A 19800-nucleotide genomic window follows, 5' to 3' on the forward strand; every position below is an offset into this window, starting at 1 on the left:
TTTGCTGTGTTTTCTACTTGTTCTTAAGTTGATGGGCATCAAGGTTCAAAATACTTTGATAACCTCTCCACGTTTTGATAATTTCTTAAATCATAAATCTCAACAAAGGATTTTCAAAAACTACATTTTTCCAGCCTCCTTTGCCACTCCAGTTCAGAAAAATAACTTGAGAGGCGGGTTCACATGATTTACATGGAAAATGATCAGGCGCAGCCTTCCTTTTTGCTGAGAGCCCAGGCTGACGTGGAAGCGGTTCCCTGGCTGGGGCAGAGGCAGCATGACTGGGGCCAGTAGCAGCCACTTTCGAGATGTAGTTGTGAGAATTCTTTCTGAAAATCCAGCCTACAGTTTGTTCTTCTCCTTTGGCTTTTCAATGTTCTATAAACTTTCTAACATCTTTTCAAAGCTTCCTTTTTAACACAGCTAGAGCAGAATCTATTATTCGCAACTAACAGCCTTGATGTCTAAACACTATAGTATTAAAAAAAAATTTAAGTCCACTAATTTCAGGAAATAGATTCTTATTCACTCATGAAAAGAGCAGTTTTACACATTTAATTTCCAGTCTACAAGGTTTGTATCTGTTATGTTCTGGGAAAATAGCTGATTGAGGAATAAAAGATTTTTATACTAAGGAAAAAGAGGAGGGTCTTGTGTTTTTTGTTGATGTTATTGTTTGGTTGTTTGGGGTTTTTCTTGGCGTCTAAAAATTGTATTTTACACATCTGTAAAAGCCTATATTGAAGCAAATGCATTGTACAGGAACACTGAGTTGTTAAAGCCTATGGGAGTGATCCAAACATGCAGATTACATATATATTTTAGTGATGATCTCTTTAATACAATACTACAATGGACAAACAATCTCTTGGAAGGTGCTTGAAACACAGCTGGTTTTCTGAGAACTTGGCTTTGAGTCTTTGAAAGTCAAAGGCCAATCCAAAAGACTGTTTGGAAAGGGAGCAGGATTTTTTTTTTTTTAATTTTAATTAGGTCTTTCAGGGTTCGTGGCTTAATAAGAATTTCAAATGTTACTAAATTATTCTAGGCCTTCAACCTGGGCAGAGATTGAGTGAGATGGAGAAGGCTTCCCAGCAGAGGGCAGCATCGCACAAGGGGCCAGAGGAGGCGCGGCTTAACTAGCACCGCGGCACCCAGGGAGGGTCACAGACCTGAGAGGAAAAAAGACATCCATGAGCGCAGCTTCCCTGGCGTGTAAGAAATGGAAGTCAGAAAATTGCACAGTATGAATAAACATTTAATTTAAGAAGTTTATAGGCAAACGTGATAGACAAATGTAATACTATGATGAGTATTTTCTGAAGTGAAAATTTGCAAATGCCTTGTGGTCTGTTAAATACAAGGACACTTAAAGATATGACAGGGTGACATATTTGGAATGAGTCATCGTTCTCGAAAATTCCAGACTTATGGCCCCTTAGGATAAAAGATTGAGACTTGGAGCTTTAGTGCCTTGTTCAGTCCCCCATCTTCTCAGCAGCTCCAGGACAGCAGCTGACGGACAAATGCCTGGTTCTGAAAGGAACAGATCCCTGTTGCTGATGGAAAAGTCTATGAGGAAAGAAATGGTGGGGGCAGGGGGGCAGGGAGAGGTATTATCAAACAAAAAGGAAAGGGGCATAAAATGACTGGGTGAGATGAAATGGGGTAGGATAGAGAGGAGGGACACCAAAGGGATGTCCATTTTGGCAGAGCAAGTTGACAAGACTCACTAATTTGGATGTGGACCAAAGGATAGAATTATGAATGTTTTTCTATTCCCTTTGTGCTTTTCTGTGTTTTCAAAGTTCTTCACTGAGTGCTTCTGAAATATGGGAGAAATCCAAATAATTCACATTATCTTCCATGTTATCTTTGTAAACACCTCAAGGACAGAAGCTGAGATACCTTCTGTCCTGCGTTGCCAATCTTGTGTGTCGCCACCTGGATCTCCTCCTTCATTAACCAATATCGAATGACTGCAGTCATCATCTTGGTCAAACTCCTGAAATGTCATAAAGTAAGAATTCAGTTATTCAATGCGCTATTTTTTCTTTTTTTTTTTGGCAGAGTGAATGTTGCCTTTTCTAGGCTGAAGTTCCACGCTGTGGGCTCCTTTTAAATTGGATGAAGTATTTAGGCCTAAGATAATAGGAAAGTATCTACCCTCAGAACACCAGGGACAGACAGACATAGATGTGATTAATTGCATAATCAAAAATGAAGATCAAAGTTGAAATCACATAGACACATAGAAATTCAATATTTTATAATTTATCATGTCAGCATCCAGATTCCAAACTGCCACAAATTTCATCTGGGTGGGTAAATGGAAAGAATCCTTTGACCACAGTTACAGTGAACAACCCCAAAGGAACATGATCTTTCCAAATGCCTCCCTGGGGCGTCATTTACAAATGCTGAGGGTAGAAATCCCTTCCTCATAGAACAGCTACAGATAGGGCCCTAGACTGAGAGGAGGCAGCAAAGGTGATTAAAGTTTCACTGCCAGCTTTCTGAGCAAATCACAGCATGCAACCTCTCAAACTTCCATTTCATCCTCTAGAAAATAATCATTATGCTGAAAAACATGCTTGAAAACCAACTTGATTTACAAAAAGTTCTCTAAACTCTCTAAAGAAAAGATGTTTTTTATTGGAATTCATTGTTGTTGACAGTTTCCTGCATTAGAAGTTGTTGCTGGTGATTTTTCCCTTTTCAATGTCTAGAACAGTGACAGATGCCATAGTAGTTACAATATCCCATCACATGCTGGATATTACAGTTAGCTCTGGGTGGCCACCTATTTAAGGAAACTATTGGATGAAAAGTCTTTGTCCTAAATACAGATGCCTGTTGGACAAGCAGGCAGTCTATCACAAAGCCTCTGCCATTCATTACTTACCAAGGGAGCATGGGAATCTTTTTTTTCTACTTTGTTCATTGTAATTGTTATAAAAAATCATGAAAATGAAACCACCATTTATACTGCTATTAACAATATTTTAGGTATTCAATCATAATAATTTAGTTGTCAACCTTATTTTCATGCAGGAAGTCATGCTTTTAAAGTACTTTCTACTTTCTGCAAAAGTTAAGTGCCCTATACTGACCATCCTGGTTGTCAATGGCAGGGGTAACCTGGACTGGTTCACCCTGATCCTAGACTGCTGTCAATTTTACTGGTCATCCTTCTCTGCATTTTAAAAATTCTACCACCATTTGGCAAATTTCTTTCCCCTCCAATCAAATTACAAAGAGAAGCCCTCTTTTTAGCATATATGGACATACATAATAGCCTTTTTCAAAAAGCAGAAGAAAAATCATCTATAATTCTACAAATAAAAAACACTGTTAACAACTGTCATTAACATTAGTAAAAATTGTTAACAATTATATTTCCTCTTTCTTTTTCCTAATAATTAAAAAATGTACTTGCATCATATAATTTTATATCTTAAGATAAGCATGAATTACACAGCAATTTATTAAACAAATGTCATTTTAATGGAATTTTAAATTTCCCTCAACAAATATCTATCAGCCCCAAGAGTCTTATAAAATAAGCCCTATAATGCATATTAGGCAGTTTTTAATTCTTCATTATTACACATAGGTACTGCATTATTTCTTTAGAGTTGATTCTTAGGTATGCAATTATTGATCCAAAGAGTGTAAAAATTTTTAAGGTGTTTTTTTCACACACACTGTTTCAATGGTAAAGTTTACACTTCTACTCCACTGGCTGTGCATGAGTGTGTTTCATTCCATTTTCTTCTTGATCAATTGTCACTTTTCATTTGTAGTAATATATTAATAACATACAGAATTGGTTATCTTATTGTTGTTTGAATGTGCATACTTTGATTAGTAGGAAAGTTGGAGATAGTTTCAGATGCTTATTGACCATTATGAAAAGTTAGAAGATGCATAATGTGAGCATACCTATCTATGAAATCCATAACGATGACTAACATTTACATACAAAATGCCAGACACTTTTCTATGCACCCTACATAAATTAACTAATTAACCCTCACAACAATTCTAAAGGCAGAAACTATTTTCTTCTTTTTACAATAAGACCCAGAGAAGTTAAGTTACTTACCCAAAGTCACATAGCTAGGCAGTGGTAGAATCACTACTCATACCCAGACTCTGAAGTCTGGGTCCAGACCCTTTAACAACTCTCCTTTCTTGCTACCATGAGAAGTTCAAAATAAAGAATCTCAACAAAACCAGAAAAAAAAACAATGAGCAAAACTAAAAAAAAAGATACTCAAACCTAATTTATAAGTTTTGCACAGGAAAAAAAATGTGTGTTAACTACAAATACCTGAAAAAAATATCTTTTAAGAATAAACTGAAAGCTATAAGCATCACAAACAAAAAGGATGTAGGGAATGATATCTACTTTGAAGGTTGTCATGAAATGAAGACTCATACAAAAACACCTTAGAATTTTCTAATTCCTTTTAGAATACTAAATATGAAAGCCTTTAAGATGTGCTTAGGTGTCACAAGGAAGAAAATTGAAATAATGACACTCAATTGTGAGTGAAGAAGAAAAAAAATATTAGAATAGCACATCCCAAACACAAATGATTTTCATAAACCAATGACAGTAGAACAGCATTCTCATCTACAAACAACAGAATACTAAACATACAGAAGAGAAAAAGATATAGAAATCATACATAATTACAGACAGTTAAGATGGAGGTAAAGGTAAACATGACTCGCCCCCTCATACAACCACAGCAAAAATGACAACTAAACTACAAAACAACTATCATTCAGAATCATCAGAAAATTGAGCTGTCTGGGAATCTGACAACCAAAAAATTAAAGAAGTTGCATTCATGCAGATGGGTAGGACAAGCAGAGGTGCAGAGACAGAGAGGTGCAGAGATACGTAGACACAGAATGGGCAGTCCCACACTGAAGTGTGGAGGATAAAAATTGAGAGGGGGACCTCAGGAGTGGGAAAGCCCATCCCCACATCAGACCACCCAACCCAGTGCAAAGCAGATAAGTCCCTATGACTTCTGGCTGTAAATACAAGTAGGGTTGGGGTGGTGGAAAAAATGGCAGGATTCTCAAGAGTCTCTCTTAAAAGTCCAGCAACAGAATTATGACTTGCAAACTCACTTTACCAGGGCTCCAGTGCTGGGGCAGCCGCTAGAAAGGCACCAGGAGCATATGGGGAGAAACTGAAGTGCCTGGCATCAGGGCAATTACCAGGGAACATCTTTCTTCCAGACACAACTCCAGAGGCCAGGCAGTGGCATTGTCCCCTTTCTGAGTCCACCCCCACACGGAGCTACAGGGTGGCAACACCACATCAAAGATTCCATCCACCTTGTATACATGGGTTGCCCCACCCTGGCGATTACCTAAGGCTCCACCCCACCCAACTTACAAGTGTGCTTTTCTACAATAGGCCACACTACTAAAACAGGGATTCAAAACAGCTCTACCTAATAGACAGAAACAAACACAGGGAGGCTGCCAAAATGAGGAGATAAAGAAACATGGCCCAAATGAAAGAAAAGAACAAAACTCCAGAAAACAAGTAGACAAAATGGAGATAAACAATATATCAGATGCAGAGTTCAAAACACTGGCTATTAGGATGCACAAGGAACTCATTGGGTACTTCAACAGCATAAAAAGACCCAGGAGGAAATGAAAGTTACACTAAGTGAAATAGAGAAAAATTTATAGGGAATCAACAGTGAAGGGGATGAAGCCAAGAATAAAATCAATGATTTGGAACATAAGGAAGAAAAAAAATATTTAATCTGAACAGCAAGAAGAAAAAAGAATCCAAAAAGACAAGGATAGGCTAAAAAGCCCCTGAGACAGCCTCAACATTTGAACCATAAAGGTGCCAGAAGGAGAAGAGAAAGAGCAAAAATTGAAAACTTATTTGAAAAAATAATGAAAGAAAACTTCCCTAATTTGGTGAAGGAAATAGACATACAAGTCCAGGAAGCACAGAGTCCCACACAAGTTAGATCCAAAGAGGACCACACCAAGACACATCACAATTAAAATGCCAAAGAAGGCATTTAAAGATAAATAGAGAATCTTAAAAGCAAAAAGAGAAAAGCAGTTAGTTAGTTACCTACAGGGGAGTTCCCATAAAACTGTCAGCTAAATTCTCAAAAGAAACTTTAAAGGCTAGAAGGGATTGGCAGGAAGTATTTAAAGTGATGAAAAGCAAGAACCTACAACCTAGATTACTCTATCCAGCAAAGAATTCACAACTGTCAACAATTGAATCTAAAAACAAACTAAGCAAACAAGCAGAACAGAAACAGAATTGTAGATACAGAGATCATTTGGAGGGTTAACAGCTGGGAGGGGGAAGGGTGAGAATGGGGGAAAAGGTGCAGGGGTTAAGAAGTACAAATTGGTAGGTACAAAATAGACAGGAACATGTTAACAACAGTATAGGAAATGGAGTAGCCAAAGAACTTATATGCATCACTCATGGACATGAACTAAGGGGGGGATTGCCAGTGGGAATAGGGATACCAGGTCAAGGAGTGCAAAGGGGGAAAATTGGGACAACTGTAATAACATGATCAATAAAATATATTTTAAAAAATGAATAAGGCTATTGTCAACATTACCAAAAAATCATACATAATTAAATTTGGAAAGTAGAGTCTTATTAGATGAAAAAGGATTGAGAAAGTCTAAAAAGAGCCTCTAGGAACAGTCCCATAAGCAAGGCATCTGCTTATATTTGTCACCTATAAAAGCTTATTGCAGACAACCAAAAAGAAAAACCAGCTTTCATTCAAAGAGAAGTGAAGGATTACCTTTGGTTTTGCGATTTAAACTCTAGAGAAAGCACTAGGGAAGAAAAGGCAAGTTCAACAGTGAAAGAGTATTTCTCTCTCAGATTTGAGTTCAAAATTACTTCAAACATAATGAGAAAATGCAATAAAAATTTAAAGTTGCACAAAAACTGCATTAATATAAAAGGAAACATTTTTGCTTTTTCAAGAGAAGATGGTCTAAATATACCATAAAAAATTAAAAGTAAATGTGCTTTATCAATTTCTAATTCATGACACTCAATTTAAATATTGGTCTCTAGATATTTTATTTCAGTTACTATGTTATATTAGTAACTCAAACCAATACAACCTTCATTGTTGTGAAAAAATCCACTACACATCAGGGTTCCTCAGGCTCAGCACTATTGACATTTTTGGCTGGATAGTTCTTTGCTGTGAGGCCAGCCCTGTGTGTTGGAGGATGTTTAGCAATATTCCTGACCTCTACCCATTATATGCCAGTAGCTTCTCAGCCCCAGATGTGACATCAAAAAATGTTCCCAAACATTGCCAAATGCCCCTGGGCAGCCAAATCACCCCTTCTTACACTGAAGGAACTTAAAAAGTATGCTAACCTGTTTAGAACATTTATAAATGCAGAAAAATAAACTATTCATATTGTATTAAAAATAAAAGTTTCCATTCTACCTCATCCCATCCCATGCTGCAGAGGAGTCCTATTTGTACTTAAGTATTTGAATTAATTTTAATCAGTACAAACAAATTCATCTCATTCTTTTATTTACATCAAATTTTATTTCTCGTTCTATTCTAGAAGAACTGTACTTTTTACAACCCTTTAACCATCACCCCAATCTCTGCAACCAAGTTCCCTCCTCTTCCAGCCCAGCCTCAGTTAGTGGTTCCAATGCATATCAATTCCTGTGCATTTACTTACATAACAACATCCTCATGCACAATATGTGGTATGGTTCTGGGGTTTTCAAATAACATCACACTATACACATAAATTTAACCATGGCATAGTTTTCTATAGTATGGATATACTATAGTGGGTTTTTCTTAGCTCATTTTAATTTTATCAAGCTTGACATTTTTCAAAAGTCATATAATGGTAAGAGACTCATAGCAAAAGGGTCATCAGTTTCCTTTCCCTCTAAGGCAACCACTTCCAGTCTTTTAATTCCTTATTTAGGTATTTTCTTCCATATCTCTATAAAAACATATTTATTCTGCTATCTCTTAAGAAATAAAAAATGAGGCATTATCTACTGACTTATTATTATTGTACTTGACAATTCAATATTTTTATACCCCACCTTCACCTTCCCAATAAATTCACCATCATTTTATGTTAAGTCAATAGTCATAGTTCAAATTAAGATTACGTGGGTATTATACTACATAATAGGACAATATAGTATGGTACGATTACACTTTTTTCCTGTATAACTTTTTTCTGCACAAAACCCTGTTTTTATTTTTAATTATTTTTATTTCTAATTTCTAATCATTTTCTTATTTTTTTAATGCATAAGTCTTCCAACTTCCAATGGTCTCTTCATTTGGTCAAGTATATCAGATCCATTTCCATCCTGTAAATCTCAATTTTCTGCCCTTTTACCCAATTATCTGACTATATGAAGCCCTAGGACTTGACTTTTCCATTATACCAGTGATTCCCTCCTCTTTCTTATTTCCCTGAATCACAGATCCAATTTTTCCCTCCATGTTTATTTATTCCCTTAATTTAATAGAGCACATAGTAGCTTCCTTTAGAAGTTCATGGGAAGTAAAGTGTTTGAGAATTTATGTGTCTGAAAATGTCTTTACTCAACTCTAATATTTGATTTATATTTGTCTGGATATAGAATCCTAGGTTGAAAACTATATTCTTTTCTCAGATATTTGAAAACATACTCTTCTCTTTTCTATTATTTTAAGTGCAACATACATTCAGAAAAGTGCACACGTTAATTAATATATAGATTAATGATATTTTAACAAACTGAACACACTCTGTAACTACGACCCAAATCAAGTAAAAACATTCTTAGGCATAATGTAAAAATTAAGATCCAAAAAATGGGTAAATTAGTTTTCATCAAAATTAAAAACTTATGTTCCACTGAAGACCTCCTAAAAGGGTAAAAAGGCAGGGGGTGTTTCCAGTCAAGATGGCAGCATAGATAAATGTGGTACTCTCATCTTTATACAACCACAGCAAAATTACAACTAACCTACAGAACAACTACCATTCAGAAACACCTGAAATCTGGCTGAACAGAGGTCCTCTAACTAAAGATATAAAGAAGCCACACCAAGACTGAGCAGACATGAAACAGGCTCCATCCTCGCTCAGAAGTAGGCTCAGTGTATCCATCCACTCACGTGTGGTGGATAAAAATCAGGAGGGATATCTCATCTGCAGAGGTTCCTCCCTAAAAGTGAGAGGTCCCAGCCCTCCACCAGGCCCGCCAGCCCAGGGTTCTAGTGCTGAGAAGTCTCCATAACTTCTGGCTATAAAATCTAGGAGGGATTGAGGCTGAGTGAGATGGAGGGCTTCTGGAGCCCTAGGCATTCCTCTTAAAGGGCCTGTGCATGGACTTATTCAGACTCACTAGCTCTGAACCCCAGCTCTGAGGCAGCAGCTCAAAACGCATCAGAGACACATGGAGAGAAAATAAAATGTCTGGCTTTAAGGAAGCTCTAGGAGCTCAGTGAGAATTACAAATAACTACAGGGAAGCCACAAGGAACTTACTGCAAACTATGTCAGCATGAAAAAGGACATAGAAACTATCAACCAGGGCCAGGAGGAAATGAAGAATACAATTTCTGAATTGAAGAACACAGTAGAAGGAATCAAAAGCAGGCTAAATGAAGCAGATGATTGAATCAGTGAGCTGGAGGATAAGGTAGAAAAAAATTTCCAGAAAGAGCAAGTAAAGGAAAAAAGACTCAAAAATAACAAAGAGGAGTTAAGGAAACTGCAGAACAACATGAAATGTAATAATATCCATATAATAGTGATACCAGAAGGAGAAGAGGAGCAAGGAATAGAAAACCTGTTTGAAAAAGTAATTATGGAAAACTTCCTCATTTGAGGAGAATAAAAATAACACAAGTCCAGGAAGCCCAGAGGGTCCCAATCAAGATGAACCCAAAGAGGCCCACTCCAAGACACATGATAATTAGTATGGCAAAATTTAAAGCCAAAGAGAGAATCTTAAAAGCAGCAAGGGACAAACAGGAAGTAACATACAAGGGAGCTCCAATAAGGCTAGCAGCTGATTTCTCAACAGAAACACTATAAGCCAGAAGGGAATGGCAAGAAATATTCTAAGTAATGAAGAGCAAAGGCCTGCAACCAAGACTACTCTACCTAGCAAAGCTCTCATTTAAAATGAAAGGTGAAATAAGAAGTTTTCCAAGCAAAAGAAGGCTAAAGAAATACACCTTCACCAAACCAGCATTGTGAGACATGCTAAAGGGACTGTTTTAAGAAGAAGAAGAAACCGAGCAAGAAAGAGAGGAACACAGGTACAAAGGAGGTAAAATGACAATGAATAAAGTACCTATCAATAACTTTAAAGGTAAATAGATTAAATGCTCCAACAAAAGATAGAGGGTAGCTGAATGGATAAGAAAACGTGACCCACACATATGCTGCCTACAAGAGACCCACTTCAGAACAAAGGACCTACACAGACTGAAAGTGAAGGGTTGGAAAAAAAATATTTCAAGCAAGAGACAGTAATACTGATATAAGACAAAATAGACTTCAAAAATATATAAGGAAAATCTTGGAGGACTTCAAGAAAGATATAGACATCAACACACTGATAGTAGAAGATTTTAACACCCCACTGTCAACTATAAATAGATCTTCCAAACAAAATATCAATAAGGATATTGTGGCACTGAATGACGCACTAGATAAAAGGGACTTAACTGATATATATAGAACCTTTCATCCCAAAGAAGCAAAATACACATTCTTTTCAAATGTACATGGAACATTTTCAAAGACAGACCACATTATAAGGCACATAACAAGCTTCGACAAATTCAAGAAAATTGAAATCATAGCAAGCATTTTCTCAGACCACAAGGGCTTGAAACTAGAAACCAACCTCAAGGGAAAAACTCAAAAACACTCAAATTCACGGAGACTGAATAACATGATATTAAACAATGAATGTGTTAATAATGAGATCAAGGAAGAATTCAAAAAGTTTCTGGAAACAAATGAAAATGAACACACCACAACCCAAGACCTATGCATGGGATACAGCAAAGACAGTCCTGAGAGAGAAGCTCATAGAAATACAGGCCTGCATAGAAAAGGTAAAAACATTTCAAATAAACACTCTAACCCTCCATCTACAAGAACTGGAGGAACAACAAAAAACTAAACCCAGAGTGAGTAGCAGGAAGGAAATAATCAAAGTTAAAGCAGAATTAAATGACACAGAGACTAAAAGAATGATTCAACAGATCAATAAATCCAGGAGGTGATTCTTTGAAAAAAATAATAAAAAAATTGACAAGTTTTTAATCAGATTCAACAAGAAAAAAATAGAGAAGACCCAAATAAATAAAATCAGAAGTGAAAGTAGGGAAATTACAATTAATACCACAGAAATACAATGGATTGTAAGAAATTGCAATGAACAACTATACTCCAAGAAATTTGAAAACCTGGATGAAATGGACAAATTCCTAGAAACACATAATCTTTCAAACTTGAATCAAGAAGAAGTAGAAAGCCTCAACAGACTGATGACAGCTAGTGAAATTTAAGCAGTAATTTAAAAAATCCTGGCACAATCACTTGAATCTGTGTCCATCATCACGTGGCCTCTCTCCTACAAAGTCCCTTGTGATTACATTGGAACCACCTGGATAATCCAGGCTAACCTCCCATCTCAAAATTCTTAATCACATCTGCAAAGTCCCTTTTGCCATACAAGGTAATAGTCACAGCTTCCAGGAAATAGGATATGGATATCTGTAGAGGGGAGAGGAGGAGAGAAGAGAGGGAGGACAGCATTAAGTTTACAACTGGCGAATTGGGGAAAAAAATAAAGATTCATTATAAATATTGGATCCAGAAGTTGAAAAAGGAAAATGGCTTTCTCCATTACATGCTCTACTTCCAACGCTCATGTGTCCAAATGTTTAGGTTTTTTCCTACAGCAACTCAGTTCTCTGATGGACACTGACTGCATCTTCTACAATTCAAATAAATTCTGACATTGTTTACCTTTAGTTAACATCAGTTCTCACAGGTTAAGGGCTCAGTCTCACAAGGCTGCCCCTCACTTCACACACCAATCACAAGTGGTGGGTCCCCAGGTTACCCATATATTAAAAAAAAGAAAAAGAAAAAGGGGAAAACAAAAACAAAAACTCCCAGCACAGAAAAGCCTTGGACTGGACAGTTTCACAGGAAATTTTATAAAACATTTAAGGAAGAGCTAAGCCCTATCCTTCTCAGAGCATTTCAAAAAATCCAGGAAGAGGGAAGTCCCCCAAACTCTTTTTATGAGGCCAGCATCATCCTAATCCAAAAACCAGATAAAAACACAACAAAGAAAGAAAACTACAGATAAATATCACTGATGGACATAGATGCTAAAATCCTCAACAAAATATTGGCAAATCACATCCAGCAATATATTTAAAAAATTATACATGATAATCAAGTGGGATTCATCCTAGGGATGCAAGGATGGTTCAATATTTGCAAATCAATAAATGTAATACATCACATAAACAAAAGGAAAGACAAAAACCACATGATCATATCATAGATGTATAAAAGTATTTGATAAGGTACAGAACCCACTTATTATAAAAACATGTAGCAAATGGGAGTTGGGGGAGCATACCTCAATATAATAAAGGCCATATAGGAGAAACCTACAGCCAACATCACACTCAATGGGCAAGAACTAAAAGCTTTCCCACTAAGATTGGGAACAAGACAAGGTTGTCCACTTTCACTACTTCTGTTCAACATAGTATTGGAAGTCCTAGCCACAGCAATCAGACAAGAAAAAGAAATAAAAGGCATCCAAACTGGGAGGGAGGAAGTAAAATTGTCATTGTTTGCAGATGACACGATAGAGTACAAGAGTACATAAAAAACCCTATAGACTCCACCAAAAAACTACTCAACCTAATAAGTGAATTTGGCAAAAGAGCGGGATATAAAGTAGATATTCAGAAATCAAAGGCATTTTTGTACCCAACAATCAACTATCAGAAACAGAATCCAGGAGAAAAATCTCATTTGCTATAGCAACCAGAAAAATAAAGTATCTAGGAATAAACTTAACCAAGGAGGCAAAAGACCTGCACTCAGAAAACTACACAACACTGAAGAAAGAAATTAAGAAAGACACAAATAAATGGAAGTATATACCATGTTCATGGATTGGAAGAATTAACATCATCAAAGTGTCCGTACTACCCAAAGCAATTTATAGAATTAATGAAATCCCTATTAAAATAACAATGACATATTTCACATGTACAGAAAAAAATTTCAAAAATTTATATGGAATCATACATGATCCTGAATAGCCTCAGCAATTTTGAGGAAGAAGAACAAAGTAGGAGTGGTCACAATACCTGATATCAAACTGTATTACAAGTCCACTGTAATCAAAACTGTCTAGTACTGGCATAAGAACAGACACACAGATCAATGGAACAGAATAGACAGTCCAGAAATAAACCCAAGTCTCTATGGTCAATTAATATTCAACAAAGGGGGAAGCGACATAAAATGGAATAAAAATAGCCTCTTCAACAAATGGTGTTAGTAGATCTGGACACCCACATGCAAAAAAGTGAAACTTGACCACCGACTTATAAGATACACAAAAATAAACTCAAGAAGGATAAAAGCCTTAAATATAAGCCATGATACCATAAAAGTCTTAGAGGAGAACATAGGCAAGAAAATTTCAGATATTCAACACAGCAATATTTTTACCAATATATCCCCTACAACAAGGGATATAAAGGAAAGAATAAACAAATGGGACTACATCAAATTAAAACGCTTCTGCACTGCTAAAGAAAACATCAGCAAAATGAAAAGGAAACCAACCATATAGGTAAACATATTGGCCAGTGACAAGTCAGACAAGGGTTTTATCTCCAAAATATAGAAAGAACTCACAAGACCCCGCACCAGTCAGAATGGCTATCATTAACAAATCAGCAAACAACAAGTGCTGGTGAGGTCATGGAGAAAAGGGAGCCCGAATACCCTGCTGGCAGGAATGCAGACTGCTGCAGCCATTGTGGAAAACAGTATGGAGTTTCTTCAAAAAACTAAAAATGGAACTGCCTTTTGATATGGCAATTCCACTGCTGGGATTATACTCTAAAAATCCCAAATCACCAATTCAAAAAGACATGCACCCCAGTGTTCATATAGCAGCATTATTTACAATAGCTAAGTGCTGGAAACAGCCTAAGTGCCCATTAGTAAATGAGTGGGTCAAAAAACTATGGGACATTTATATAATGGAATCCTATACAGCAGAAAGAAAGAAGGAAATCCTGTCTTCCATGGATGGGACTGGAGAGTATTATGCTAAGTGAAATACATGATCTCACCTATAAGTGGAGCCTAATCAACAAAACTAGTGAGCAAAATAGAACCAGAGATGTGGGAGTAAAGAATTAACTGACAGTGACCAGAGGGGAGGGGGAGATATTGGGAGAAAGGAGGTGAAGGGTCAAGTCAAGGAACATGTATAAAGGACCCATGGACAAAGACATCATGGGGGTGGGAGGATTTAATGTGGGTAGTTGGGGGTGGGTATGGCAAAGGAGTGTAATGCAGGGGAAATTGGGAAAACTGTAACTGAACAGCAATAAAAAATAATAATTAGGGGGAAAAAATGAAATCCTGCCATCTGCGATGGCATGGTTGAACCCAGAATGTATGGTGCAAAGCAAAATAATATTGTTAAACAGAGAAAAACAAATACCATATGATTTCACTTATATGTAAAATCCAAAAAACAAAATAAAAAAACAGGCAGGCCTGAAACAGGATCATAGATACAGAGAATATTTTGATGGTTGGGAGATGGGGACCCATAGGGGAGATGATGAAAAAGGTGGAGAGATTAAAATGTGTAAATTGCAAGTTATAAAAGTAGTCACAGGATTGTAAAGTACAGCATAGGGAATATAGTCAATTATATTGTAATAACTATATATGGTGTCTGATGGGTACTATGGTATATAGAGTGATCACTTCATAAGTTAAATGTCTAATCACTGGTTGTACACCTGAGACTAATACAATATTGTATACCAAATATAATTGAAAAATAAGCATTATTTTATAACAAGGGTGAAGAAAGCAAGCCAAGTTTTTCTTACTGAAGAGCAAAAAAAATTTGTAAATTATACATCCAAGATAAAAAGAATTCTCTAAACCCAACAATAAGAAAATGAATGATTCAATTAGAAAATAAACAAGACTTAAACAGATGATTAATGCTGATGGTATATAAACACATGAAAAATATTCAGCATTGGTCATTAGGGAAATACAAATTAAAACCACAATGAGATATCACGACACAATTATCAGAATGGTTAAAATTTTTAAAAAAATACCGAATGTTGACAAGGTGGATCTCCCATTTATTGCTGGTGGGAATATAAAATAGTAGAGTCACTCTAGAAAATATTTTGGCTTTTTTAAAAAAAAAAGTTAGACATACATTTACCATACATATGACCTAGTAATTGGACTCCTGGGCACGTATCCCAGAGAAATGAAAACATATGTATGCATAAAAATTTGTACACAAATGTTTGTAGTAGTCTTATTTTTAAGAGCCCTAAACTGGAAACACACTAAATGTTTTTCAATGGTGAATGGCTAAATGAACTGGGATATCAGTATCGTAGAATACTACTTAGTGATCCAAACAAACTATCGACACACATGCCTTGGATCTATCTCAAGAGCATTATGCTGAATAGAAAAAGCAAATCTCACACACTTACATGTATGACAATTCCATTTGTATGACATTTTCCAAATGATAAAAATTATAGAGATGGAGAACAGATCGGTAGTTGCCAGGGGTTAGGGAAGGGAGTTGTGTTACAGTTATAAAGATGGTAGTAGGAGGGGATTACTTTGTGCTGACAAAACAGTTTTGTATCCTGATTGTGGTGATTTGGGGGATAAAATGTCATAGAACTCTGCACACAGACACACACAAGCAGAAAAAAAAAGAGAAAGAGAAAGGCATGTGTGCAAAGACTAGGGAAATCCAAATGACATCTATGGTCTAGTATTGTGTCAATGTCAATGTTCTAGTTTGCCTAATGTACTATCTTTACAATAATAGGTCACGTTGGGGGAAGCTGATGAAAGATACAAAGGACCTCTACGTGTAAGTTCTCATGAATCTATAATTATTTTAAAATAAAAGGTTTAGGAAACAATTTAAAAAAAATTTCTTTTTTGTTATGGGATGATTTTTGATAGGCAAAAGTGACTGAAATATGTTTACTCTACCATCTCCAAAACTCCTTATTGTTTATAAATATTATAGTCTATACCTCATTAACTTTTAAAAATAAACAATTTTGTAGCCATATTTTTCTAATCAGTAAAATATTGGGTAGTAATATTTGTAACTGTTTGGACTATGTTAATTTTATAAAGATTCAAAAGGTACAAATAAGGACACAGTGTAAAGTCCATCTGTACTTCTTTCCTTGTAGACCACCACTGTTACCAGTTTGTTGTGTGTCATTACCATAGTTTTCTATGGATCACAATCTTTGTTACTAGTACTGCTACTGTACTATGAGGGATTTTTTTGTGGAGTCATTCATCACAGACAGGAGGTGACTGATTACTAAGGACAAAGGAGGCATCTCTTTTGTGGTACCCTGTGATGAATTTGACATGCTCAGATTCATGATCTTCTCCTTTTCCATGTTAACATCCATAAAAACAAGCTACACTTTTTAAATTTAGTATGGCTGCAACAATATTTTGTGCTATTAGATGCACACATATACACCCACTACATAAGACTGAGAGTTGACTAGCTAATTTCTGTTCCACAATTAAACTCAAAGAAGAATGTCATATTTTTTGTGCTTTAAATTTCTTTATGATTATATTAAAATATAACCATAGTATATAATTGTTATAAAATATTTAAGCAACACAAATGAAGCAATAGATGGAGTAGGTTATCCATTTTTTGTTGGTTTCTTTAGAGAGAGCACCTTACCTCACTGCTGCTGACGCTTTGCAAGAGTATATTTTGGTTTTTAGTAACTGTCACATCAGTTGGAGAAGAGATTGTATCATGACCAATGTCACACAATGATTCAGCATGTCTTTCTGCCAAAAGAAACATGATGACATGTTTTGATAAGACTCATCTCCAGCAATTTCACAGGAAGATCTAGTTCTTCATTTTAAAATAAGTTCTATTTTGTCAAAGATTTTCCTGAAATAGTGGTCTGGGATCTTCATGAAGCTGCAGGGGATAATTTTCACGGAAAGAGATGTGAGAAAAGTGAATCCACAGAATGAATGGGTTTTTGTTTTTAAATTAGGCAAAGTTGCTAAGCGAAACCCCTAACAATGGGCTGGAAATTGCATTTGCTTTTTAGTTGCCAAAGGTAAAAACATTCAGCTACTGTGAGCACACATTCTGTCTAGCACTGAAGCCACATTAAATTGACAAAGTTTGAACAACCAACAGTGAATTCCCAGTTTGTTCCTGAGGATACTGTTTTCATATTCATCCCCTTCCTGCTAGCTTAACATTTCTTCAAATAAGCATGGGCTTTTGGATGAAAACCTCTTCCTCTTCCAATGGCCATTCCATTTATCTTGTAACTGAAACAAAATTGAACAAGTGATCTATACTTAGACCCTCTATTTCTTCACCATATTTTTCTTCTTTACTCTTTGTAGTCTATCTTCTGCCTCTATCTGGCCATTGAAACTTCCCACTTCCTTACCACATCTGCTTTGTATCCTCTCTTCTAATCTGGTGTTTCCATTTACTCCTGTTGCAATTCTCTCCCAATTTTCCTCCTCCCTCTCTAACTCCACTGAGACCCTATGTGCACACCACTCTCTGACTGTGGGTGTACCTCCTTGGCTCAGTTTCCTGCAATTTCCTCACCATTTTCAGTCCTTCAGTGATCTTATTCACTCTCAGGTCCTCACAATCTTCTTTGTGTAGAGAACTCCCAGACTAACATATCAACCTGTCCTTTCCTGGAAACTCTGTCCTACAGAAAATTGTTACTTCAAAGTGCAGAGGTTCCATCAATCCATTGTTTAAGAACTCGTTGTCTTCAATATCCTCACCAAACTAGTGTTCTTTTAGTTTATTGATTGTCTTTCCATCTCCCCTCATCCCAGGGCTGAAACTTCAGAATCATGTTTGAAGCAACCCTTTCTCAAGTTTTGTCTTTGTGTCTCCTCTATCAGCTTTACATCAAGTTCTGTGAATTCCTCTTTCATAATATCTACTAAACTGACCACATCCAGCACCTCTCAAACCCACTACCACACCTTGTCCAAGGACTCTTTTCCTGGTTCTTATCACCACACATGGACAGTTCTATATTTTCTTAATCGAACTCCCTGCCATGAGCCTCTTTCTTTGAATCCATCCTACACAATAAAAACAGGTTAATTTTCCTAAAATATGGGTTTCATCATTCTCTGGTTCAGAATTCTTCAGTTATCCTATTTTATAGAAAAAAAAATCCTCAGCTTTACATTTAATGGGTCCTCAATAGAGCCAGTTTCTTTAGGTATCTGATGTTATGTGTTTCTTTCTCCTGGCATGAACTTTTGGTTCTAGTCTCCTGTTTGGCCCTAGGATAACCACGTTTTCTTACGGCATGGAGCCTCTGCTTCACAAATTCAAATCTTATCATTTTCAAGGACCAAAGTCTCATGGAGGGGGTCTCACCTCCTCCATGAAATCTTTTTTAGGTATACATTGTTTCCTGCCCAGAAGCTTCAAATAAAAAGCCAATCAAGCAATAAAGTCAATCAGGTTTCACAAAGTCACATGTTGCTCAGTGGCATTATTTTTCATTATGCCTTTTGCTGTGGCTGTCACTATGTCTTTGCTCAGACTCTCTCTCCCAACTATATCAAAACTTCCCTCTTTTTTTCTTCCTACCATACCTTATCCAGCATTCAAGAACCACGATAAGTTCCTTTTCCCCTTTCAAGTTCCTAAGTTCTTTCTCCTCTGACTTATGTGATGTATCCCTGACCATACTCAACACTTTCAAAAGTTTGGACCACATCTTAGAATTCTTTGCATTCCTCAGAGAACCTAGCCATGGCCTTTCAGACAGTGCTCAAGAAATAGTTGTTGGCTAGATTTCTTTAAGTGGATCCATCAAATACATGTAGAAAAAGAGAGATTTCTATAAGGCTCTCATAGTTGGGAAAATCTGAGAGTGGAATATAAATATTTACCTGGTTTTGGCATAGAATTCATTAGAATGTCCAATAACTGCTGTTTCTTAAGACTCTTTATTTGTGACACATAATGTATTGCTGATTTTCCACTAAAATCACAGAGTTTAGGATCTCTAAGGGGAATAGAATCAACATCAAAGATTATTTAGTTAAATCTGTTGAAAAAGAAAATGAACATGGAAGGAAAAACATTGACATCAAGTAAATAAAAGTAATCTTATAAGTTTGGGTATAATGACTTCAAAATATGTGGGAAAGTGGCAATTCTTCAAGATGTTTAAATAAAAAGAATATGCTATATATCTTATTCCCACTCCCATTCTAAAAACATCTTAATATTTGCAGAAAAATTTTTGTACTGATGTGTAAATTAAACAAAGATAAAAATGTCTTGATAAAGCATTAATTTATCATTCCAAAGAGTTGACTTCATTCTTTTCCTTTCCAA

General features: G+C 36.2%; 1 protein-coding gene across 3 annotated transcripts in view; it reads right to left on the bottom strand.

Annotated features, from left to right (window-relative positions):
• MAP3K19 (mitogen-activated protein kinase kinase kinase 19) overlaps positions 1–19386 on the bottom strand; it is a 40193-nt gene extending 20807 nt beyond the window's left edge. For 2 of the 3 annotated variants that reach the window (XM_054581971.1, XM_054581981.1), the window contains exons 1-3: positions 19350–19371; positions 17119–17231; positions 1909–2005 (exon numbers count right to left, since the gene is read on the bottom strand). In XM_054581971.1, coding sequence (XP_054437946.1) covers positions 1909–2005; positions 17119–17231; positions 19350–19371 — 232 coding nt within the window. Of the gene's footprint in view, positions 1–1908; positions 2006–17118; positions 17232–19349 lie in introns of all 3 variants that reach the window. The other variant, XM_054581962.1, reaches the window with a different exon arrangement.
• Positions 19387–19800: the final 414 nt, after the last annotated feature.

The sequence above is a fragment of the Pteronotus mesoamericanus genome, unplaced genomic scaffold (assembly GCF_021234165.1).
Source record: "Pteronotus mesoamericanus isolate MK-2021 breed Mesoamerican mustached bat unplaced genomic scaffold, CSHL_Meso_final contig_1173, whole genome shotgun sequence".
In the NCBI taxonomy this organism is placed as follows: Eukaryota; Metazoa; Chordata; class Mammalia; order Chiroptera; family Mormoopidae; genus Pteronotus; species Pteronotus mesoamericanus.